The following is a 27,471-nucleotide window of genomic DNA, read 5'->3' as shown; positions in this document are numbered from 1 at the left end:
CAGGGATGCCGATCTCCAGAAGAGGTTTCCGTACAACCTGTTTGACCAGCCTGTCGACATGTTCATTTCCTGGGATTCCGACGTGGCCCGGGGTCCTCACAAACACCACGGAATGACTGGACCGTTCCAGGTCACAGATGGGACTCCTGGATGGTCGCTACCAAAGGAGATAGCGGGGATAACACTGGTCGATAGTTTGTAGGTTGCTCAAGGAGTCAGTACAGAGGAGAAACAATTCGCCAGGGCATGAGTGGATGAGCTCAAGAGCACGAGAAATGGCCACCAGCTCTGCAGTGAAAACACTGCAGCCCTCTGGCAAGGAGTGTTGTTCAACACGTCCTCCATGCGAAGCCAATGTGACAATCAGCCATCGAGCCGTCAGTGTAAACCACTTCATGGTCCTGGTGCATGTCAGGAATCGAGAGGAAGTGACAGTGGAGAGCCGCGGGTGTAACTGAGACCTTAGGACCGTGTGAAAGATCCAGGTGAAGCCGCAGCCTAGGTGTACACCATGGAGGTGTATGCAAATGGACCTCGAGGATAGGTAGTAAAGGCAAGGACTCCAGTTCAGATAGAAGGGATCGTATGCAAACTACAGTTGTAAGCCCTGACCTCGGCCTCCAATGTGAGAGATGAACTGCCGTGGATGGGAAAAGGAGATGGTAACTCGGATGATCAGGAGAACTACAAATGTGTGCAATGTAACTGGCAAGCAGTTTTGCACGCCTAACCTTCACTGGACTAGTCCTAAAAGCTCCTGTTCCCAGTCGAACGCCACAGTGGTGCACTGGGTTGTGTAAATGCAACACTGAGGGTGCCGCCTAACCATGAACCAGACTCCCATAGTCAAGGCTTTTCGTAAATAAAAAGAGACTGCATCTGGAATAGGCTGTTCGGGTAACAGACTCTAGGGAAACTAGATTATCAATGGTAGAGCGACCCTGGAGGAAACCGCGCTGGCCTGGAGCCAGCGGCCCAACAAAACCGCCAACTACGTTCTAACAGCTTACAAAGAACGTTGGTGAGGCTGATGGGCTGATAGCTATCCACATCAAGCGGGTTTTTACAGGGTTTGAGCACTGGAATGAAGTTACTCTCCCACCACTGCGATGGAAAGACGCCATCGCACCAGATCCGGTTGAAGATGACGAGGAGATGTCGCTTGTAGTCGGACTAGAGATGTTTGATCATCTGACTGTGGATCCAATATGGTCCAGGAGCTGTGTCGGGGCAATGTGCAAGAATGCTGACGAGCTCCCACTCTGTAAATGGAGCATTATAGGGTCCACTGTGACGTTCAGTGAACGAGAGGGCTTTCCTTTCCATCTGCTGTTTGAGGGTGCGATATGCTGGGGGATAATTCTCTGACACGGAGGCTCAAGCATAGTGCTCAGTAACGTTCTCGGCAATTGTGTTTGCGTCGGTAGAAAACACGACATGGATGTTAATGTCAGTAACACCTGTCAAGGTCTGGTACTCACAAATATGTCTGATCTTCGTCCAGACTTGGGAAGGTGACATATGGCACCCAATTGTCAAGACGTACCTCTCCCAACACTCCTGTTTATGTCTTTTTATAAGCTTGTGAACACGGGCACGGAGCCATTTAAAAGTTATTATGTGCTCTAGTGAAGGAAGCCACATGTCACTGTAGAGCTCGACGACGCTCTTTAATGGTCTCAGCGATTTCTGGCGACCACCAAGGTACTGACTTTCGCCAGGGGCACCTTTAAGAACAAGGGAGCCCGTTTACCACTGCAGAAATGATCCTTCTAGTGAGTTGTTCAACTACCACATCGATGGTACCACGTGGGGGAGATTCAACAGTGACAGCAGAGGTGGAAGCATCCCAGTCTGCCTTGTTTAAAGCCCATCTTGGTAGACGTCCAGGGGAATAGCGCTGGGGGAGTGACAGGAAGATGGGAAAGTGGTCACTACCACACAAGTCATAGTGGGCTCTCCAGTGGACAGATGGGAGAAGTCCTGGGCTGCAGAGGGATAAATCAAAGGCTGAATAAGTGCCATGAGCCACACTGAAATGTGTGGGGGTACTTGTATTTAAAAGGCAGAGGTAGAGGTAGAGTTGAGACAGTAAAGCTTCAACATCTCTACCTCAGCCAGTAAGCACAGTGCTACCCCACAAGAGGTTATGGGCATTAAAATCTCCCAAAAGTAGGAAAGGTTTAGGGAGTTGATGAATCAGTGCAGGCAATGCGTTCAGGAGTATTGCACCATCTGGAGGAAGATATACAATGCAGACAGTTGTTTCCTGTTTTGTTCTTATCCTGACAGCTACAGCTTCAAGAAGGGTTTGAAGGGGCACAGGTTCATTGCATACTGAGTTCAGGACATAGACACAAACTCCACCAGACACTCCATTATAGTCGCTACAGTTCTTGTAATATCCCCTATGACCGCGAAGGACAAGGGTCCGCATTGCCAGGAACCAGGTTTACTGGAGGGCAATGCAGAAAGCAGGTGTAAAGCTGAACAGTTGCCGTACCTCAGCCAGGTGGTGGAAAAAACTGCAGCAATTCCACAGGAGGATGACATTATCGTGAGGCTGGGAAGGCATGAAGCATGCAAGGAGGCAGGTTATGCCTCAGGGTCACCAGCTGCCACCAATTGAGTATTTGTATCCATTCCTATTGTGGATGAAGCATCAGTCAGATCCAGGTCCTCAGGGGATGCTGAGATCTCCGACTCACCAGCAGGTGCAGAACTGGTAGGGAGTGGTGGTGTTGTGGCCACCGGAGGGTCCTTTTTCTTAGCAGACTTCTTTGTTTGCTTGCCCTCTCGCTTCTCTTTAGGGGCTTGCTGGAAGGACTTCTCTGGAGTAGCTTCAGGCACGGAGGAAGACCGTGAAGCTCTTCGTCCAGCAGCTTTTGGGTTCTTTAGGCACTGGCGAGCGTCCACTGTGGCATTAGTGGAGACCTTGGGAGAGAGGGTCCCAAGGGACCCGTTCCGCAGGAGAGGAGGAGGAGGAGGAGGCCATTGCTTCTCTGGCTGGGGGGTGGGGACCAATGTCCCCTGCATTTGAGGGGGCCTTGCTACCGAAGCAGGTACTTTGGGAGCAATGGAAGGAGACTTTCCCCCTACCACCAAAGGGGCAGATGTATTCTGGAGGCCCAGAGGGGCCACTGTTTGTGGCACAGAGTGTGGTACGACTGGTACATGCGAAGGATATGGTAATGTAGCTGCGGTGTATGTGGACATCAACCGAACGGGGTGTAATTGTTCAAATTTATGTTTAGCCTCTTGGTAAGTCAACCGGTCGAGGGTCTTGTACTCCATGATTTTCCGCCCCTTTTGGAGTACTGTGCAGTCTGAAGAGCAGGGGGAGTGCTGCTCTCCGCAGCTGATACAAGTGGGAGGATGTGCACAGAGAGTATTTGGATGTAGCGCATATCCACAGTCTCAATATGTGGCGTTGGAAGTGGAGCAGGAAGACATGTGCCTGAATTTCCAACACTTAAAGCACCACATATTGGAAGAGATGTATGGTTTAATGTCACAGTGGTAAAACATCACCTTGACCTTTTCAGGCAATGAATCACCCTCAAAGGCCAAGCACCGTTAGCAACCCTGTTGTCTTTGGGTCCCCTGTAAATGTGCTGGATGAAATGAACACTCCGCTGTTCTAAATTGGTGCGGAGCTCATTGTCAGACTGCAAGAGGAGGTTCGGATGGGAAATAATCCCCTGGCTTTTATGGGGAGTGATGGAAACAGGTATTTCACTCAGCCAGTCACAAGAGAATAATGCCCGGGATTGGGCTGGGGGTGCTGTCTGAATCAAGACTGCACGGCTTCTCATCTTGGACAGCACTGTCACTTCCCCAAACTTATCCTCATGAACTGAGGCTTCACAGGCAGAAAGGAGTCCCCGTCCATTCTGCTACAGACAAAATACCGAGGTGAATATGGCTCTCTTCTTTCTGTAGCCCTACGTTTCTCCCATGGTGTAGCAAGGGAGGGAAACGATTTAGGGTCATACCTGTCAGCATTGTCCTCGATTTTGCCCTTCTTTCAGGCTGCTGGCACTGTATGGTCACCAGCAAGAGATGACTTAGTCCGCTTCATTGCGGGTCATCCACCCCGATGCCACCCACTCTGATCAGGGGCTCTCCCTAATGGTGCCACAGCAAAGGCCATCTGGCATGATGGCCATTTCCAGGAGTCCTGATGCCCCAGGAAGACAGGCATACTTGGGGAGTTTACAGCTCAGGCATCAGAAGTGTGATTCCTGTGTCGTCATGGGGCTACCCTAGCACCTAATGGGTACATGACAGCCCCACCACAACAAACTGGCTACCATGCTGGATATTGGGTGCAGAGAAATCCAATAGTCATGGGGGCGAAAGAGGACAGGAGACAAGGGAAGAAGATGACATACCCCGGAAAGTGTCCTCACCCAAATAGTTGAATTGCAGGTTGAGATATGCAAAGCCATGACAGGAGGTTTAGAAGATCGAATCTAAGGGCGCGTGGATAACTCCTGCACCACGTAAGATGTCCTTCCCCATATGACCTGCACTTCTGTAGAATTTCGAAGTGGCAGGTCAAACCATACAACAGGACCTGAACTTATAGGACCGAAAAGAGCGAGTCTCCTTTTAGTCGCCTCTTACAACAGGAAGGGATACCTTGGGCCTATTCTAAACCCCGGACCTGCAGGGGTAGGGTGATTAGGGGTGGTTCCTTTGTTGCACTTATGTAAACACTAAATGTAGAAGGATATGAACACATACTGTGTACAGTAGAGGAACAGTTTGGAGAGGATGATTGTATCAGTATGAATATGCACTCTGTCATAAAACAACATCTGTGAGACAATGGTTTGTGGACAATAATATTCCTGAAATGGACTGGCTGGCCCAGAGTTCCAGTTTCAACCAAATGGAACAGCTCTGGGATGAGTTACAAAGTCAGTTTTGTTCCATGCTTTAGCATTCAACATCATTATCTTCTCGTTTTGGATCTTGAAGAAGAATGAGTTGCTATTCCAAGGCTGGGTCTGGATACTTTTGATCAGCGAGTATATTTTCTTGTCAGGAAAATATTCTTACATTTATGGACACCAATTTTTTAAGCAACTTGGAAAATGCTCTAAGGATAACTTCATTTGTTTGAAAATTATATGCTGACAATGAACAATAGCCATAGTTTTTAGGATGCTTAAAATCTATATGGAAGACCTTAACTATGTTCCCAGTGAAACTGCAGAGCAGTAATAAAATACTGGAGTATGTACATCAATCTTAGTCCAACTATTCAGACAGTAAAATTAAACCATATGGAATATTATCAAGAGCAGAACCAGTAAAACAGTAATTCAGAAACATAATTTAATTAAGGAACATGAGAACATAAAAAGTGACATTTCACAAGTAGCAGATATTTAAATTTCCCCTCACATATGAATGAGAAGACTACATCAGAAACAAAAGTTCATGGGCAGTTGATATTCTTTCTATTAGTATAGCATAAAGTTAAAAGTTAACATACTTATGTCATTATTTTAATACAATCTCCCACAGGTTATTGCTGGACTCCTCTCACTATTTAGGCTACTGCTAAACACTTTTTATTAAACATTATATTGGAAAATCGTGCACTGAATGCTAACAATGGAGAGAGTAAAGAAAACAACATACAAATAGTGAAGACAGACTGTTTGTCTTTATTCATACAATTGTCTTCTCATTTGTTTCAACAATAACTTTTATTGTAGTCAAATGCTTACATAAAATATTTTTGTGTAAGTATTTGACTATAGTAAACTTTATTGTTAAAGATAATGTGCTTGCTTCCTGCTGCTCTCTGCCAGTAACATGGCAGCCATGAGCATTTTATTATATATTTAAGAGTCAACATCTTATGAATACAAAGAGAACAACTCAGCAAGACAAGACTATTACAGAAGTGTGCAGTAATCCTGATAAAGGACAACACACTGAAAAGCACTGTCATAGTATCCCTGACAAGTGTGGCTTCATAGTCATGTCTGCTAATATTTTTAAGGTTCCATGGTATATTTTAATCATTTCAGGAAATTATCCAATTTTTTCCTTCATCAAAACTACTGAAAAATAAATTTGGTCTCATATGATATTAACCGACTGAAATAATATCACATTTAAAATATGCAATGATGGAAATTCTTTCTAAGTCTAAAACTTAGTTTGCAAATCTAAATACGCGATCCACGCATTCACAGCAAAGGAAAAAGTCATACATATCACTGAAGGAAAGAAAGGAAAAACTGATTTCCATTCACATGCATTGTGGATTTACTGTGATCCTTTATAGTACAAAACCAACAAGTCTGAAGTTTATAAAACAGGCTTTAAAAAGTCAACTTTGTAGTATGAAACCTGCAAACCTCCTTTTGAAAATTGGGCAGAGAAATTAAAATATGTATCTTTGTGAACCCTTTGCAATTGCTCCATTGCTTGAGAGATGTAAAATGATGTATCTGTTTCTCCGAATACTACTTTGTCTGTTGCAACACAACAGACAAAAAGAACATCTCTATTCTTATCATAGACACTAAAACAACGGCATTTCACAAAAGGTAAAATGGGTTTCACCAGACAGAGCATTCTTTGTCCCCACAATACTTCCCAACTGATATTTCAACAATGATTGGATGGTGCCTGATGCAAAATTTGCAAATGATTCAACAATGCAGTCTTCTAAAACACAAAAAGACTCCATACTGTTTAGTGGGTACTTACTGAGATTCATCATAAGGCTGTTTACACAGGCAATACAATTCCTGTGTGTCTCTTGCATGTCTACATTCTGTACAAACAAATTCTGTTAAAGTTTTACTCATCTCTTCAGTTATTCCAACACATTCTCCGTGGAACCAGTTATTGCACAAGTCACAGCCAACATAAAACCTGCAAAAAGTTATGCACACAATAACATCAACTCATCTGCTCCCACTCTCCTCCTCTCCCCTCCCTCTCTGACACACACACACACACACACACACACACACACACACACAAGTACGTGGTAAAATTGAACATATTTACACCACTGAAAGCAAACCAGAGACTTTTATTATACATATCAAGTCCTGGATCTTCTTCTATTAATGGAAACTAACAAATGATATTTGTTTCTCTTCTTAATCTTGATGCTCTCTCACTTCTTTTTCCGTATTATATCCTGGTGCAATTTACTTCAGCTGTCTAGAGTATTCCTACCCTACAAATCAGGCTCACAGCAGTACATGATTTTTATATGTGAATGTGATGCAGGTCATACTTAAGAACATCTTTACTTCAGAGAACTTACAAATCCTTATCAGAAAATTCTGTCAAGGCTCTAGTAGCTCCTACTACAGAATTGTCCGAAGGTTTTGAACTATCATCCACACAGATGCAAATACACTGTCTCAGAACTGCGCCACCTCACTCAGTTTGAAAATGGAGCAGCACTCCCTGAATAAGATGGACTTAAATAGAAAAATATTTCATTACAACAGACATGGCACATAAAAAAATACCTCCAAGCATAGAGTATTATAACTCAGTTTTCAAAGGAGATAAAACAAAAACATTAACACAGAAGGCTCAGTTGGGGCAACATACTTATTTTGAATATTTCTCAGGTATTCACTTGCATGTTATTGTTCAGAGGGCACGTATTTTGGCAAGCTGACTTTTTGCCACCTTCAGACATCATTAGGAATACTGAATACCCGAGAAATATTCAAAATCTTCCCATGCTAGGAAAACCCAATATCACACTACAGATACTTAATTTGTAATAGGCTCATAGTGACTATCTGAAAACTGTTAATTTCCATAAACAAATTGAGAACTGGTTTTAGAAGAGAAGAAGAAAAGGAAATATTTAACTCTTATTAGGAGTATGACGTGTTTTTCTAAGCCATCCATTCAATGCATGACACTTTTTACAATTGTTTTAGTAACTTTAAAAATAAAATTGGAACTTTTACTTAAGTACAGGATGTTAATGAGGCTCTGTAAATAACAATTGTAACAGTTAATGGATTTTTTGTTAGCACAGACTAGTAAGGCAACTGGTCCAGATAGAAGCTTAGCAGAACACTTAAATGTTTCTTTATAGGGTCTCAAGAATCATGAACATGTTTGCCTTCATGAATGTGGATACATTTTACGTTTATGAAAAATGTAATAAAAGTTTTGTGCAAGCAAGGAACTTGAACACATTTGAAGGTATATATGTACGCTAAAGAAATTTTGTTCCCAATACTATCATCAATATGGCAAACATCAACAAAGAATTTTCCACAAGACAGCCACAAAGTACAATTTTTTTAAAGTTCTTCTATGAAACATTAGTTTTGCGCTTAATTAATATGTATGTAGCCACATTGAAAGATGTGGAATTTTGTGAATTTCCTATGTGAACTATATTTTACTGAGCAGAGCATGCTGTTTCAGACAAGCAAAAAAAGCATTCAAGATAATAAGATATAAATGGCATTTTAACAATTATAGAATTTGTTCCTCAAATCAATATTACTTACTTCGTTTCATCATATGGTGTCCTGCAAAGGCAGTACAACTTCTCTTTCTTACGCCCTCCACTACTACCTCCACTACTGCCACCTCCTGCAATACTATTACTACTTGGAGAAGTAGAATTTGTAGCAGGAGGGCCCACTCCAGTACGTTGTTGCTTTTTAGGGCGACTGCTTTTCGAGGCAGTTGGAGGACTTAATGTAGTAACTGCAACAGGAGCAGATTTCCTCTTTCCACTTCCAGTTCTTACTTCATCTTGTTTATTTCTTTCTGCTTTAGTTCTTGCAGCTAGTTCTGTTGACAAGTCCTTCTGAAATGTTGGAGAAAACAGGGTGGACAATTACTCATTGCACCTGTGTATGACTATGACAGATTGCAATTCAGTATACTCAAAAATGTATTTTGAAATACTGGGTTTTGCATTAAATTATGAGATGTTTGTTATTAAGCTTATTGTTGTTGTTATCTCCAGTCGAAATATTACTTTGATGCAGCTCTCCATGGTAGTCTATCGTGTCCAAGCCTCTTCATCTCCTGATAACCACTCCAAATTATAGTGAAACCCCATATTTTATGTTTTCATGGAGTCCAGACTTAAAAAATGCAGGATCGAGGAAAATGTTTAAACATCCCAAAAGATGAGCAAAAACACATGTAATTGGCATATATGATCAAAAATTGCAATCCTCTCCAATACTTTGCGTAAAATCTGTATGTGAAGGAAGTTAAATTTACACTACAACATTTATACAATAATCTGTGGTAATGAATTTCATAACTTCTTAAAGAATAACAAATGTGTAACTGCAAGTGAAAACTCATAAAAAAATTGAAACTGGTATCTGGGTACAAGGTAATCAAGCTGTTTTCTGACATGTTACAAAAACAAATTATATGTTCAAAACATGTGTTTTTGAGAGATCATCCTTTTTGCTCATCCATAAAAAAAAGCACAACTTGATGAACATGTTGAATTAAACCAAAAACATCACAGCAGCTTAATGACATACTCCGCTCACCACTTTTAAAGTGTTATTTTAGGCTTGAAGAGAGACACAGAGATGCGGAAAAATGAGTGTACTTCCCCAATTGACGTTACAAGCTTATTAGGAGTTGGCTATACACTGTGAAAAATGTAAATTTGACAGAAAGCTCAGGTGTTACAGTTTTGCTTCATGCCCACTATCACTGCTGATGATCTTTACAATCTAGTGTGTGGTTTGTGCAGTGCAAAGTATATACATGAGTGTATATGTTGTTGCTGCAACTGTATCACGTCAGATTTGAACACAAAAGTCTTTAAAATGTGCTATCACAAAATCCTTCTTCTATTTCCATGTGATGTCTCTGTCATACACATCATCTGCAGGAAAAGTACGTTTTCAGCACCTCACAAAAAGCTTTCACCCCTACCTGCACTCCTGTTACTGAAGGGCCACTGCCCCACTCCACATATCCATTAGGCTAGCTTATTTACGTGTGTTTGCGTGGTACGGTGGCTGTGCTGGCCATTGGGTGATTTAAGAAATTGCCAGTCAATAAAAGATCACTAGCTCAATTATGACTGAGCACATTCTTCGAGGCTCAGTGCTTGAATTTGAAAGGTTGACAATTGATATTGCTGCTGAATACAGTACATTGGAAACAAATGCAAAAAGATTAGACTGAGTTGTAACTGGCACAAAAAGATTAGACTGAGTTGTAACTGGCACAAGAAAAGGGGGTGGCTGGGTGCCTTCATCACATATTGGCTCAATCCAGAACACTTTGCATTGGCTGTCTTGTTTTCCCATTACCTCTGCAACCCAACAGTAGTTGTATCATAATTGTGCAGTGAAGCTAAATGTTCCACATTGTGTGGGCAACACCAATCATGGATTATGTCAACATTTCCTCTCTCACATCTGCCCTCTCCACAATGGCATAAAACATTCCCTTAACTCCACAACCACCCGTGGCGTAAACCATCTTTCTTTTGTGCCACTTACAACTCATTCAAACACATCAAATGTCAATAAGAAGAAAACAAGATGAAGTCAAGCAAGACGCCGAGTAAGAACTTAAAATCAAGGTACACCTTACTACAAAGAAATATAAAATCAGGCAATTTTTAGCATTGATCTTATATATTTTCACAGGGGCTAAAAATTTATGGTGAAGAATTGCGAAAAACGTAAAATCGGAGAATGTAAAATTGAAATTCCACTGTAAATCCATTTTAAGACGTATATTGTTGTCAAGCCTTCTACAATTTTTACTCCTCCATTATCAAATTATCAAACTGATGATTCCTTCATGTCTCAGAATGTGTCCTATCAACGGATACCTTTTTCTGTTCAAGTTGTACTGCAAGTTTCTTTTCTCCCCAATTTGATTCAGTACCTTTTTTATTAGTATCTGATCTATCCACTGAATCTTTTGCATTGATTTCTTTTACAGTTTGATCAAAGTATAGATTGAATAATATTGTGCATAAGCTACAACACTGTCTCACTCCCTTTTCAACCGCTCCTTGCACTTCACTTCATGAGCTTTGAGTACCCTGCCCACTCACAATTTCAAAGACTGTATTGCAGTCGACATTATAAAAACTTTCTCTACACCTACAAATGCTATATAGGTTTGCTTTCTTCAATCCATCTTATAAGATAAGTCGCAGTCAGTATTGCCTCACATGTTCCTAAATTTATCTGAAACCTAACTTGATCTTCCACGAGATGCTTCCATCCATCTTTCCATTCTTCTGTAAATTAGTCGTATCAGCAGTCCATGGCTTAAACTGTTGGTTCTGTAATGTTTACACTTGTCAGCACCTACCTTCTTTGAAACTGGAATTATTACTTTCTTCTCGAAGTTTTAGAGTTTGAGGGTTTTTGCCTATCTCATATCTGGTGTACTCAGTAGGATAGTTTTGCCACAGTATGTTCTCCCAAGGATCTTAATAATTCTAAGGGAATATCTTTTATTTCTGCTGCCATGTTTTTATTTAGGTTCTCTGACAAATTCTTCTCGTGGTATCATATCTCCCACCTCATCATCCACTATTTCCTTTCCCCTTTCCATGACATTATCTTCACATTAGTTTCCTTTGTATAATCCTTCCACCTTTGCTTAAGTACTGGCACGCCAGCAGTTTCTTGATATTCTTAGAGCTGATTCCCATTTTTTTCTTTTTTTAAAGTTCTTTTAATTTTCCTACAGCTGCCATCTATCTTTCTCATAGTCATGTTTGCCTCTACAGCTATGAGTTTCTCCTCTTGCCAGTTCCACTTTTCTATGTTTTACTTCCTATCAATCTCATTTTTAGACATCTATATTACCTTTTGTCTGCTTCATTTGCTGTGCCTTTGTATTTTCTCCCTTTGTCAACAAAATTAAATATCCCACATGTTAACCTTCAATTTCTACTGGTTCTCTTCGATGTTCCACTGATGCCTTTGCTATACCATCAGTGAAACCTACATGTTTGTCTTTATTGTTACTTTCCTCCATTTCTAGTTGCCTAATGCTCCCTTTGAAACTCTCAACAACGTACAGTTCTTTTAACTTATAAATGTCACATTTCCTTAATTTCTCAACTTTCTACAGTTTTAATTTGAAGTGCATAGTCAAAACTTATGGTCAGAGTCCACATATGCTCCTGAAAATGTTTTGCAATTTAAAATCTTGTTTTCTTAAATCAGGTGTTAGCCAAGATTAAATTGTGCTCTTTGCTAAATTCTACCAAGAGGCTCCATCTTTCCTTCTTTTACCCTACTTATGTTCCTTTACCTCCGTCCATATTCTCCAACTATTCTTCCTTCTTTTCCCACTATTGAATTCCAGTCCCCTGTCACAATTATATTTCCATTACTCTTAATGATCTGAATAATTTCTTTTATCTCATCACACACTCTTTCCATCTCTTCATCATCTGCGGAGCTAGTAGGAGCATAAACATGTGCTATTGTGGTGGCCATAGACTTCGTGCTTACTGACATATTGTTACATTTATCACATAGATTTTTGCTTTTGGCATAAAAATTACACTTTTAAAGACTTTTCTGTTCTTCGATTAATGACAATGTATTTTCAATTGCAGTCTTTTAACTGAAAAAATTACCTTTGTAAACAATATACTGATTTTGTAATTGCTTGGGTGGCTCAGTGGATAAGTGTAATAAATATTTGTGGCACCTGACAATTTTACCTTAAGATGAAATACAAGCACTTCTTACCTCTACAGAATTAAAACTCACAGTTATATGCACTTTATTATAATTTTTCTATGCATGCTAGTTTGTGTGCCGATAGTTATGTATACTACATCTGTTCATCTTGATTGTCTGGCATGAAAACCAGTGTTATTTTTATTTATGAATTTGAAATTTTCCTGTGGGTTTCAACAAATATGGGACTGCCATTTAATGAACATCTGGGCAATTACAATCAATTCTCACATTGGTAGATATGTCAGTGTTATACATAAGGTAGGAAACTGACAGTAATGGGTTCTAGGGTACAACAGTGTGATGTATATGTGCCGAGCTTATGTCTGTCAAAAGCCACATTCACATATCAAATGAGATCTATTCACTGACAATATATCTCAGGCTATTTTTTGCTCTCAGCTTTTTAAATGACAATTTTTTAAATTGTATTCTGCTACTAAAGAGTACTGCATGGGTGCATCTGATTTATGGTGCCCATTACACCATAACCCTTCCCCAACTACTTCATGGTGCTATTACAGTGATATGGCATTGTCTTCCACTAACATGAGACTAAGAAATCAAATTCATTTACAAAACACATACGACAATTTGACACAAAATGAACTGTATGACTTGGTCCTGCTCTTACATACACATAGTTGTGCCAGACAAGAGTATGAGCAAAACATATAGAAAAGAAGATACATCCTATAAAACTGAGGAATAATACCCTAACAACCACTCACCACCAAACATCACTCTTCACATGTATAAGGCAACAAAAGTATTTTTATTTAACCATTCTATGAATATGATATTACCTGTATTTCTATTTGAAGTTCCTTCTCTAACAAGGCACGCTTCTTTATCATATCCTTTTTAAGCAGCTCTTTGTGTCTAAAGAGCAAAACTTGGAGCTTTGTTAAAACTTGCTGTCGCCTCCTCTCTTCTTGAGATTCACGCCACTTTCCTGTACGTGATCGTGATACCGCTACTGGTTTCTCTTCACGTTCTTCTGTTGGCGATCTAAAGGTGGAGATAGACCACTCAATTAAATAAAAAGAGAAACCTGAAGGATAATAACTTTTCACAATTTTAAAGAGCTATTAGGTAAATTGAATAACAAAGCACAATCAAGTCATTTATTACAAAGTCACTAACAAAGATACTGTTCTCTGAGACATATTATTAAACAGTACTCATAATGAATTATACTCAAAACCGAACTGCTATTCTTCAACAACAGAAAATAATTATCTGTAGGAATACGATCTTTCTTGATGGAACAGTAGGAGGGGGCAAATTGATGGATGAGGAGCATTGCTATTTCAATTCATGAGTGCAACAAGCACCAGATTTTAATACATGAACACAGTGAAAGAAAATGGAACAAGCTTATAAATAGCATAACAGAAAACATTCATTTGTTTCAATAAATTCGACAATTTGCACTTACTACAAGAACAGGCTGGTACTCTGAAAAACCACTATCTTTTAGTTATGTTATTGTAGATGTAACAGGCACATCATTCACTATTTAGATGTCTGGTTGTCAGGCAGAAGCCTCCAGTGCTTGTTTGAAAAGTCAGTGTTCTAAGATAGTACCACAGATAAACCCTACAGTAAAAGCGCAATATAGGGATTTTTGTTGAAACTAGCTAACTTCTTCTAGCATTCTCAGTCAGTCAAACACTATAGCTTCATAAGTGAACAGTATTATCTGGAGACACTATTGGAATCTGCTGAATAAGTTTGTGTGTGTTGTTTTAGACAAAGAGTCTTGTGTTACAGTTTATAAATTCTTTAATTCATTTCAAAACCTGTAGTAAGAACTGAGGCTTACTTGGACTCCTTTTCAAGCTTTGGCACTTTCCTTTTGGGAGACTCCCATTCTTCTTTGGCATCTGAAGCCTCAACAGCTGACACTGTCCCAACAGAAGGTAATGGTCTTTTCTTTGAATTTACTCTGTTTGCTACAGAACTATTTATCACATTCACAGGTGGTGTATCAGTTGGTTTGTCATGTTTCATTTGACGTTCCTGGTACCGCTGCAGTTGCAAGAGTTTCTCTTCTATGTCTGGATTCAGGTTTTCTTGTTTCAGTGCAGTTTTTATTGCTAGAAAATTAAAGGTATTTGCCATTAAAAAATGGAAGAATAATACAGTGTAAAATGGAACGACTGAAATAATTTCAGTTTCCAACAGATTATAAATTATAGTACCAACAGTCATAATGAATGGAAAAGAATTAATAAAAAGACGGTTCTCTTTTTTTCGATGTCTATGAAAAACAACAATATAACAAAAAAACACACACAATTTATACATATATACAAAGTTTTTTGAAATAGGGAATGAATTAAAAAGAAAATAAAAAGTGCAAAAAGAAGACCACATAAAAAAGGGCAAGTGAAACAAATGGAAGAAAGTATGTATGCAAAAAGAAAGAAATTTGAAAATTTTGAATTCATAATTTCAATTTGTAAATGTTGAGTAGTATGTGTAGCCTATGCAGGAGAGTATGCCAGCTTGAAAAATTAAGATCACAAAGTTTTGCATGGAATTAAACTGAAGAGTAATGAGATAATTGATAGTTGGTGTTAAGAGCTGCACCCTTTTTAAGACTGAAGTCAGGTGAAAGGTAAGCTCGGTTAAAGGAAGTCCCTATAGCTAAGGGATCACCTTCCGAGGGTGTATTGTTTCCAAGTAGAGAAGGAATTAGCGTATTTCATCAAAATATAAAAGGTATAAGAGATAAAGTTAGTGGACTGCTGATAGATGTAGACTGAAATTATTGGTATATCAGAGCACCACTTAAATAATTTGACAATTCAGAGGCTTCCTTTACCAGGATACAGATTAGCTGGCTGTTTCTCAAGGAGTTCCTTGTGGAGTAGGGGAGTGGCTACATACGTAAGAAACAATATTCCATTTGAGTCCATAGACATATCATGACACTGCACTGAGCAGATATTTGAATGATGTGCAGGGGCAGTTGAATTTAGTGAAACTAAGTTTCTAATTGTTGTTGTTTATAGGCCCCTTGACTCTGACTTCAGAGCATTTCTACTCAAGCTAGAGAGGGTTCTTGATTCACTTTGTAGGTAGTACCAGAAATTACTTATATGTGGTGACTTCAATATTAACTTATATGTGGTGACTTAAATATTAATTTTGTATAAGATGGTGCAAGAGAAAGGATGTTGGTGGGTCTCCTAAATTCATATGATCTGATGCAGACTGTGTTGTTTCCAACTAGGGTGCAAGGGAACAGTGGCACAGCCATAGAGAATATTTTTATTCATTCTTCACTGCTAGATGGGCATTCGGTTAGTAAAAGCGTGAATGGCCTTTCAGACCATGATGCACAAATTTTAGCACTAAAAGGTTTTTGGACTCAAACCAATGTCATATTTAATTACAAACTATGTAGGGAAGTTAATCAGCAATAGAGAGTTTTTTAAATCTTGTCAAGGATCAAGAGTGGCAAGATGTTTACAGCGCCGATAACATAGATGGTAAGTACAATGCTTTCCTTAACACATTTCTCATGCTCTTTGAGAGTTGCTTTCCATTAGAAAGTTGCTAAACGGGGTACTAGCAGTAATACGCAGCCTGGGTGCCTTACAAGTGGGTTAAGGATATCTTGTAGAATAAAGTGCGAATTATATCAAAATGTTAGAAGTAGTTACAATCAAGCTACAGTAGCGCATTACAAACAGTATTGTTAGGTGCTTAGAAATGCTATTCGGAAGGCAAAGAGTTTGTGGTATGAAAATAGAATAGCTAATTCACAGGATAAAATTAAAACCATATAGTCAGTTGTGAAGGAAGTGTCTGGTCAGCAGAACAAGGTCTACAATATAAAGTCAGTTCACAGTAAAAATGTTTCTGTTACTGATAAATCAGATATAGGTTCAGTATTTAACAATCATTTTCTGGGCACTGCTGGTGAATTAAATAAAAATCTAGTTTCTGCAGGAAATCATGTAACTTTCTTGCCAAACGCCTTTCCGTGATTGATGTATGAAATACTCCTCTGTGATACAGATAAGGGGGAGATTGAGTCAATAATTAAATCACTGGAGACTAAGGACTCTCATGTATGAAATACTCCTCTGTGATACAGATAAGGGGGAGATTGAGTCAATAATTAAATCACTGGAGACTAAGGACTCTCATGGTTATGTTAGAGTGTCTGACAGAATATTAAAGTACTATGCTGCACATGTTAGCCCTGTATTTAGCTATATCTGTAATTTTTCCTTTAGGAATGTTCAGGTTCCTGAGCAATTAAAGTACTAAAGCCGCTTTATAAAAAGGGAGAAAGGAAAATGTACATAAATTTAGACATATTTCTATCAGTGTTTGCAAAAGTTATTGAAAAGGTTGGGTATGTAAGGATAACTGATCATTTTATATCACACGATTTGCTATCAAATGTACTGTTCGGCTTTAGAAGTTGTTTGACAACTGAATATGATATATTCTCTTTGCCCTGTGAGGTACTGGATGGGGTAAAGGTTTCGAATGCTTGTCGTATTTTTTGATTTAACTAAGGCATTTGATTGTGTTGATCACAAAATATTGCCCTCGAAGTTGGACCATTATGGAATATGGGGAGTAGCTCACAATTGGTTCACCTCTTACATTAGCAACAGGCAGCAAAAGGTCATTATTCACAATGTTGATAACGGCTGTGATGTGGGGTCTGAGTGGGGTACTGTCAAGTGTGTTGGGGGGGGGGGGGGGGGGGTGCACCCCAGGGATCAGGGATCAGTGTTGGGGCATTCCTTACTTAAATAAATGATATGCCCTCTAGTATTACGGGTAACTCTAAAATATTTCTGTTTGCTGATGACACTAACTTGGTGGTAAAGGATGTTGTGTGCAACATTGGCTTGGTTTCAAATGGTGCAGTACATGACCTAAGTTCATGGCTTGTAGAAAATAAACTAACGCTAAATCACAGTAAGACTCAGTTTTTACAGTTTCTAACACACAATTCAACAAAACCTGACATTTTAATTTCATAGAACGGGCATATGATTAGTGAAACTGAACAGTTAAAATTTCTACGTGTTGAGACAGACAGTAAGCTGTCGTGGAAAGCCCACGTTCAGGATCTTGTTCAAAGACTTAATACTGTCATTTTTACTATTCGAGCAGTATCAGAAGTGAGTGATCGTTCGCTTATGTTGTATGATATTATACAGGGTGATTCAAAAAGAATACCACAACTTTAGGAATTTAAAACTCTGCAACGACAAAAGGCAGAGCTAAGCACTATCTGTCGGCGAATTAAGGGAGCTATAAAGTTTCATTTAGTTGTACATTTGTTCGCTTGAGGCGCTGTTGACTAGGCGTCAGCGTCAGTTGATGCTAAGATGGCGACCGCTCAACAGAGAGCTTTTTGTGTTATTGAGTACGGCAGAAGTGAATCGACGACAGTTGTTCAGCGTGCATTTCGAACGAAGTATGGTGTTAAACCTCCTGATAGGTGGTGTATTAAACGTTGGTATAAACAGTTTGCAGAGAATGGGTGTTTGTGCAAAGGGAAAAGTTCTGGACGGCCGAGAACGAGTGATGAAAATGTAGCACGCATCCAGCAAGCATTTGTTCGCAGCCCAGATGTTAGAGAATTGGCTGTTCCCCCAGCTCGAACAAGAAGCACAACAATTCATATTTCAGCAGGATGGAGCGCCACCACATTGGCACTTATCTGTCCGTAACTACCTGAACGTCAACTACCCGAGGCGATGGATCGGCCGCCAGGCAGCCCGTGACAGAGCACTTCATCACTGGCCTCCAAGAAGCCCTGATCTTACCCCCTGCGATTTTTTCTTATGGGGGTATGCTAAGGATATGGTGTTTCGGCCACCTCTCCCAGCCACCACTGATGATTTGAAACGAGAAATAACAGCAGCTATCCAAACTGTTACGCCTGATATGCTACAGAGAGTGTGGAACGAGTTGGAGTATCGGGTTGATATTGCTCGTGTGTCTGGAGGGGGCCATATTGAACATCTCTGAACTTGTTTTTGAGTGAAAAAAAAACCTTTTTAAATACTCTTTGTAATGATGTATAACAGAAGGTTATATTATGTTTCTTTCATTAAATACACATTTTTAAAGTTGTGGTATTCTTTTTGAATCACCCTGTATTTTGGGGGTAACTCTTCCCTTTCTAAAAGTATATTTTTGGCTTAGAAATGGGCTATACGGGCAATAAATGGTCTAAGTTCACGAACCTCTTGTCGACCCCTGTTCACAAGTCTGGTTATTTTGACATTGGCCTCTCAAAATATATATACTGTCATTTCTTGTTAACAATATTAGCTTATTCCCAAGAATAAGCAGCTTTCACTTGGTTAATACTCGGCAGAAATTGGATCGGACTTCTTTAACAAAAGGTGTGCAGTATACTGCTGCATCCATTTTCAATAAGCTACCACTCGAATTCAAAAATCTTAGCAGTAATCCACACACTTTCAAATCAAAACTGAAGAGTTTCCTCATGGGTCACTCCTCCTATTCTGTTGAGGAGTTCTTGAAAAATTAAGCTGATTCTTACTGTATTGTTGATTGGGTTTAAAAATGGACTGACTTTTTTGGGTTCATAAACATTTATTTTTATCTGTTATTACTTTTATCTCGTAACTTCATGTACTGACACGTTCCGTGACCTTGGAGTGTTGCTCCTCAATTTTGTCCTATGGAACTTGACATGTAAATAAACAAATAAACCAATATGACATATGGGTTATATGCAGAATTACTGAATGTGACTCTGCATAGCATGTAATACATAAAAAGGAAATATTCTGAAAGATGGCTTGTTACATAACATACAGAAATGGATGCATTTCATAGTATCAGCATATCAAAGTCAGTTAAGAGATGGGGGGAAACAATGAGACAAATGCAAATTTGCATGGTCTAGGCAAACAACTGGTTATCAATCCTGACAGCTTACATTGTATACAGCTACAAGGTGTGCATGATTTAAGTGAGAAAAATATTTGTGAACAAACTTTTGCAAGACAAAATTCTTGTACAACACATTCTCAGCCTTCTTATGGTGTCAAATGTTGAGAAAAAACTTGTACTTTTGATGTATCACCAGAATCAACTGCCTGTCACGTCTATGTGTATGCAATTGTAATACAGAAATAATAATACAGACTATGATGATTACATCAATATCTGCAGTGGAGGGAACCTCCCTCAGAATATAAATAATTCTATGTATGTCTATGTAGCCACCAGCATTAAGAACCTACTTGAAGATGGAGCTAATAGTGTAATAACAGTATCAATTTCAATTGGTGCTGCACATTCTGATTTTAATGGCCATTTGATTAAATAGAATGCACAGGGCAAAATTACTACGTCAAACTTAATTTTATGCCTACTTGAAAGGCTGAGTTTCTCAATTGCATACTGACATAAATTTCAGTATTTTTGTGGTGATTAGTGTTCCACTCTGTACACTGACACAGCTTGTATAAACTGCCTCATTTGAGGTGCTCTGCAACAAATACAGTAATTTACCAGGCACAACAACTCTTTAATCTTGATAGAAAATTGTGGTAATCTCTTGTCTTACAGGAATCTGGTAGAAATTTGAGGTAATGCTTTGTACAGAAAGGAGAGCTGTATTTGATATGAAAAGTCAGTCAGTCAATCAGGATGTCAAGCAATCAATAAAAAGTAACTGTTGATAAAAGCTTCTTTTTCTACTCAAATCTGATGTGTCACAAACACTGAAAATATTTTATACTTTTCAATTCTGCATTTAACAATTTACATTATACCAACAAAAAATTCCACGATAAGCTAATACATGGTCATACAGATACAAACACACTTCAAATTTCTTGTTTAAAACCTGAGCGAGGGGCATTTTACATTAAGGAGCACGAGTTTTTATTGTATGTTCCAATGTCATCATCAAGGTTTTGAAAGCTTCGTCCCTTTCAGTGAATCAAATCAATTTGAGGTCTTCTTCCCTCAAAATGCTTAGTATGTCTCAAAGGCCATTTTCCCCAGCCGATAGGAAGAGGTGGAAGGCAGTTTCTAATGACAGGATTAGATGTGGTTGGTCACATGAGCTACACAAGACCTACCTGTGGCCTCCAAGCCTTTGAAATGCACAGATTTCACACAAAATGAAAGGGTGTTTAATGATAATGTGCCTGTGTCAAGAATACGACAAAATGAATCATTAGGCAACATTAGGCCCTCAAATTCTGCACTGCAGCGAACAATTCAAGTAAGGGGGCTTACAAACATAGGGAAACATGACTAGAACATATATTTCTGAGTGCCTAAAAAATACAAAGGTGGAAGTAGTCAACGACGAACAACAGGGCAGATGTCAGAGGCTAATCTAAACCAATGAAATTGTAGACAAAGTGTGAGTAACTTCAAAATGTGCTCATTGATTAAGTGATGTACTGTCTGTAGGCTTTTGTCTCAGGATCTTGGGCCAACATCTGTTAAACACTTTTTCTGATGTTTCATCAGCACAGATGGCTGACGTCATCAAAGATTCATCCTATATTGCAGGTAGTGGACTGGAGTGGAGACCGCATCTTGAGATGACATATATTTGTCGTGCCAAAGTCTGAGGGCCTTTCCCTGCTCATTATTGCTGTGGTTCTGTTTTTGTTACCTGCAACAGTTATTCACTCCAGTGTGGGAATACAGCATCAATTTAACTTTTTTTTGCCTTTCCTGTTAATACTATTTAATGTTTATGAATTTCAATGGACACTCTGAACAATTGAGGTTGATTAACTCTTCTCCACAGCAAGAACCTCCCTGTTAGCAAATTTTATTGCATGGTTGGTCTCATGCAGTGTGGCCAATTTTTTACCTGTCCCAACATGCAATACCATTAATGTTCCATGATCCTGGTATTCATGGATGGCCTGTTCAATAATTTTCCACGTGTATGTGGTACACCCATGACATTGTGAGCATGTCTCTTTTTTCCTTTGCTGATCTGAGACACTCATCTTCTTAGTTGTTTTATATATAGTTTTTATGTCAAGTTTGATTAATATCCAGCCAATTCTCTCCATCACCCAGCGGAGGTAAGGCAGAAAGTCCTTACCTGGCATTTATTCTTCTGGTATGTCACTTTGCAAGGTGTTAGGTTTTGTGACACTTCTTACTTAATTGGAAAAGTACTGACTGTTTCTCAGAATGCATTCAAAGTGAGGGATAATGGGTACTCCATCAGTTAAAGAAACAGTGTCCTAACACCCAGCAAAATGACAAGTCAGATGAAGAAATGTTGGGTGCAGCCATTCTGCCATACATCATCCCCAGAGTGATGGACAGATCAGCCGTATATCGTGCAAACACAGTTTAAGGAATATTTACAAACTGGCCAAGAACATAGATCACCAATGGGCAAAAGGGATCTGGAGGTGTCTGTGTTACGATGACTGTATGATCTGTCTGTACCACAATCATCAAACATAAATGATACAGCAGGCTGGAACAGGTGGAAAAATGGTCGTGGCAGAGCACATGCTGAGTGAGACTGACCACATAATAAAATTTTCCGACACATGGGTTCTCACTGCAGACAAGAATTATCATGCTATTTTGCCCTGAGAGGCCATTGGAATTCAGAAATGTGGTACAAGCTTTTATGAGAAAGAAGGCAGCCATAAGATAAACATATCCTTGAGTCTCACGTTGCAGGTAATAAAGTAAGAACCAAGAGGTAATGACCAGGGTCTGATTTGATACATAAGCAGAAGGAAGTGAGTGAGTGTGTGAGTGTGAGTGTGTGTGTGTGTGTGTGAGATTATTTTACCTAAATTTGTTGGAATTTTTCAACATCGTCATTATATTGTGGGCAGAGAGAGAAATAATGAATTTTTCTTAATTGTACAGTCCAGAGACCAAAAGTAGTATTTTTCAACAGCACATAAGTAGGGATAGGGAAATTTTGTAAAACCGATAACATAAAAAATACACGAAATTGGTGTTTTTTTTTTTTTTTTTTTTGTGAAATAATATGAAATCAGAGGTTTTTATGAAAGATCATGAAATCAGTGACTTTTACAAAATACTAAGAAATTTCTTGTTTTCCTCTATAAAACGTATTTTAAATCTGAGAACAGCAATTTACCAATATTTGTAACTGAGAGTGAAAGGAAACATTGAAATTGGATTTCCCCCCCCCCCCCCCCCCCCAGGGCTGAGGTTCGTCTATAATCTTAAAATGACAGTTCTTTTCTTGTAGAACTGATTAGCTGTATGATATGACATAAAAAATAGCATCAAAATTGGAAAAACATAACACCAAAGTTGGAAAAAAATAACACCAAAACTGGGAACAAAATAATGCCACTGCATGGTGCGTGCTGACGCCATGTAGGGGCATAGCGTGAGTGTGGGTTTTCTAGCTTGTCAAGGGATAAATCTGAAAGCCAGCAAGTTTTCCATCCTTTCAACATGCCTATTGACAACTAAATGCTCCTACTTTTCTGTGAGCAGTCTCCTTTAATCCTAAAGTATTTAGATTCTACAAAAACCTTCCTACACCATTTATTAAGTACTTCTCCTTGATGAAATAAATCTATAGAATTAACTTCTTGTACCAGAATAAAGGTGCACCCCACCCGTAATCTATGTGCGCTTCACAAACAATGAATGTAACTTTCTTACAAAAGATTTCAAATGTTTGAGAATCAGGTTCTACTACGTCAGGAGGTAGAGTGCTGATGCTCATATACTCCATGAGTATACAATACACCCAATGAGATGTCACTAATTTTGAGGGATCTGACAGTCAACCACACTCATTCGAAGTATTGTTCTCTCAGAAGAGGATATTACTGGTCAAATTCTGTGTAAACCAATAGTAGATATTAAAATGGCAAATGGGAGATTGTTGCGGGCAGGTCATATTCTACAAAATATTAACTCCCTGTATATCTATAATACTGGACAAACTCTATATAAACCAATAGCAGATACTCAAATAGAAAAAGAGAGAGGAGGAAAAGGGGGAGGAGGCTGAGGCCTGTCCAGAAACTGTCACTGAGGAGCTCTAACAATAGAGTTGTATTTTGTCCTCATTTCTTTACTATGAAAACCAGACATAAAATGACAACAACCTAAGTAGATAGAATCTAATCTACTCTGCTGCCTATCTGACTCAAAATGCTTCAGCTGTTATTACAAATTCCTAAAGCACATTTCTTTTAACAACATTACAGCTAAAGTAACAAGACCATCACATGAAATAATGCTCCATTAAGCATATGAATTATATGGCTGCCACAGTAGCAACTGGACTTTTTTCCCTAATCCCCACCCCCTATCCAGCATTGGGCTGGTTAACTGCAAAAATTATTACATTGCCAATGCAAACACAGATTGCAATCCTCTACCATTAAATTATGAGACCTGACAATCAACTGCATATTACTTACAAAATCAAATAAGTACTACACTCAACCCGACAAAACGCGCTATTGAAAAAAATATTTTCATGATCTAGTAGATTTTTGCTAATGAATGTATAATATTTAACTATTCATACTTTCAGAAAGAGTGTGGGAGAAAATGATCCTATGATCCTTCTACATGCAGGAATTCTCTTCAACAAATGACTTTACACAAAAAATTAATCATTCTCTACAATTTTCTGGGATAACATTTCAGTGAGTAATACCCTTCCAATCTCTGACTTCTCCTACATTTTTACACTACTAAAACTGAAGTTTCTATTCCATTTTAGAAAACCCCCACCACTACCATACTAAAATATTTTACTTCTCTGGTGGAATTCTTTACCTTCCAACGTGCCCCTTTGCACCTACAAAACACAGATGTTAATCTGTTTTTCCAACTCGCTAGCTTCCAGAGAACACACGGGCAGGAATATCTTGTAAAGATAATAATTTGCAAAAAAAGGGTAATGCAAAGGCAACTGAGTGTTCTGGAATCAAGTGTACAAATTTGTTGGATTGCATTCAGCACTGGCACCCCACTCACTCTGCTGAATGTAGTCTGATGTTAAGATGAACTTGTTGGGAGACGTGGCCTGCGTGTTCGCACCTATGCTGGCTCCTGTTGTGCCGCCACCTGCCGGGAGGTCTCCAGCTTGCTGAGCATCTGAGACGAACTCCTGCTGATGGTCCTCTTGCTGCTGTTGTATTCCATTCACTGTTTCTTCAGATATCTGGCTATCTTCCTCAGTGGTCTCATACTGTTCTTCTCCTGCCCCAGAGATCTGTAGGGAAGAATTTGATTTCGCCATAGTCTATTGATGTAATTTACATTAAAGTGGATATTACAATAAAAAGATGTATATTCAAACATCTACGTACTTCTGGAAGCAATTTATTTCATCAAACTCTCTCTCTCTCTCTCTCTCTCTCTCTCTCTCTCTCTCTCTCTCTCGATTACTGATAGTGGTTGCAGCCAATGAAATACATGTTTCACACATAAAGAAAGAAGAAGCAAGAAATCATACTTATTATGTATTGAAACTTGAACTGCAGGAAGTGCTTCATAAACTAAATTTTCCATGTCATTCTTGCCCCGTGTCATCCTTGATGTGTAACAATATGAAAAAAGCAGTACCTGGAAATACTTGCCATATTATCACAAATCCATATCCATTATTAACTGTATGAAGCTGACAATCCACACTTTTTTGAGTAGCATGCTCATCATCTATAAACCTGATATATTTATGGACTAATGATGAGATATGAATCAGTAGACTATGTTTCTCTTTTCCAACCACTGATGGAGTATGTTGCCTACACTTTTCAGTATTTTCATGCTGCTGACAAATTCTTCATGGTGATCCAAGCTTCAGAAACAATCACTGGTTGCCCACTCTTTGCAATATTGTCATGTTGTTGACAAATTCTTAGTGATCAAATGTTTGGAAACAATTACTGACATACAGCCGTTCAGTTTATATACACCACCTGACAAAAAAAGAGTGAATATCCAGAAGGGTAGGAGGAAAGGAAATTAACTGTCATCAGTTGTTTCAGCGATTACAAAATTGAGTCAAATGTACAAAGAGCTTGGTAGTATGAGCCACCATATCAGTATGAGGCCTGCTGGCCTGGATGCATGCATTGACTCAGTTGGGAACAGTGTCACAAAGTCATTGTATCCTCTCTTGAGGCAAACTGGACTAACTGCTGCAACTGGTCCTTATTATTCTGGATAATGGCACTGGGACGGAGCTGACGTCTGAGCTGGCCCCACACATGTTTTATCAGGGACACAACCGGGGATCTTCCTGCTTACAGGAGCACCTCAACGTTAAGCAGACAGTTCACAGAGACATGTGCCATGCGTGTATGGCCATTGTCCAGTTGAAAAATGGTACCATGATACTGCCCCATTTAAGGTACAATTTGAGAATGGAGGATGCCAATGATGTACCATTGTGCCATAAGAGTTCCTTCAATCAATACCAGCTGTGACCTGAAATCATAATCAGTAGAATGATAGTTCACTGCTGAACACAATGCGAAGCCACTCTTCAATAATCTATGCTTCCTGGTCAAGGCACCACTCCAGACACAACCATATGTCTTATGATATTAATGACAGACTATGCATGGGATGGTAATTCACTTTTCACACAGCAGCTAGTCTCTGGCCAACAGTGCATGATAACACAGAATGTTGCAGCCAGTTCATTACTTTCTCTCGGATGACAGGTGCACATGTGAAGAGGTCATGATGCGGTTGGTGCACAACACAGAAATCCTCCCTCCATGACGGTCAGACATAGTTGACTGGAGCCTTGATGACGAGTATGACTGCCCTCACTTTTTTTAGTGCCACTGTCCATCCAAAGGCCCCAGAAATCTGGATACTGCAGAAACCGATCACCCAGTCAACTGTCTGACAAGTACACAGCACATCTGTCCCCTCCACAGTGATCACTCAACATCTGATGCTGCTTGTGCTCTTTATGTATCCTGCTAAGTGTGGTAGCACCACTAAACATGAACAACACTATGCATTCTGGTGGATATTTCGTCTGTAACAGAGAATTGCAACTCTTAATAGTTTATATACCCACCGATTGTATGCACATGTAGAAAGTTACACTAACATCAGATGATGTCATTTGATTGCTTCACCACCACCTCCTCCTCCTCCTACTACTACTACTCATTCCATCCCATCCCATCCCCTCCCCTCCCCCAGACTGTGTACAGTATATCCAGTTGTAATGGTAGAAGCAAGTTGTTTAAGACCCTGGTCAGGATCACACTTCTGTCAAATTTGTTTCTTTCAAACACTTCAAATTTTATATTGCCAAAACAAGGAGAATTGTTGTTTGTATACAGCTACCCTTTACAAGTAGATTTCTAGCCAAGAGTAGTGTGTTCATAGATTCAACATCGTTGAAGACATTCCACTCCACATGGCAAGAGATAATTGAGCGTTTAAGTGCATCTTCCATGAAAAATCACAGTACCATGATATTGTTTACATTTAATTTGCAACTTCACTGATTTGCAGCAGTGTTAAGCAGCTATGACTTTTAGTCCATATTCTGCCAGCCTTTCGCACTTCATGTTTGAAAGCTGTCGACAGTACTGCTAGCTGATAGGAATCTTCTTCTGCTGTACTGAGCATAGTTTCAATGAACCATGCTCTACCAATCTACTTTGATTGAAAGTCAAGTGCATCTCATACATGTAAATTATGACATACAAGTCATTTTACACTAATG

At 39.2% G+C, this 27,471-nt stretch overlaps 1 protein-coding gene across 1 annotated transcript in view; it reads right to left on the bottom strand.

Annotated features, from left to right (window-relative positions):
- The window catches only part of LOC124716404 (nucleosome-remodeling factor subunit NURF301), a 274,017-nt gene that overhangs the window by 15,826 nt on the left and 230,720 nt on the right, over positions 1–27,471 (bottom strand). The window contains exons 32-36 of the mRNA XM_047243171.1: positions 24,747–24,984; positions 14,563–14,836; positions 13,541–13,745; positions 8,532–8,836; positions 6,739–6,906 (exon numbers count right to left, since the gene is read on the bottom strand). Of these exons, the coding sequence (XP_047099127.1) occupies positions 6,739–6,906; positions 8,532–8,836; positions 13,541–13,745; positions 14,563–14,836; positions 24,747–24,984 (1,190 nt within the window). The remainder of the gene's footprint in view (positions 1–6,738; positions 6,907–8,531; positions 8,837–13,540; positions 13,746–14,562; positions 14,837–24,746; positions 24,985–27,471) is intronic.

Source organism: Schistocerca piceifrons, chromosome 1, assembly GCF_021461385.2.
Source record: "Schistocerca piceifrons isolate TAMUIC-IGC-003096 chromosome 1, iqSchPice1.1, whole genome shotgun sequence".
In the NCBI taxonomy this organism is placed as follows: Eukaryota; Metazoa; Arthropoda; class Insecta; order Orthoptera; family Acrididae; genus Schistocerca; species Schistocerca piceifrons.
This window is presented reverse-complemented; position numbering and strand designations above follow the sequence as displayed.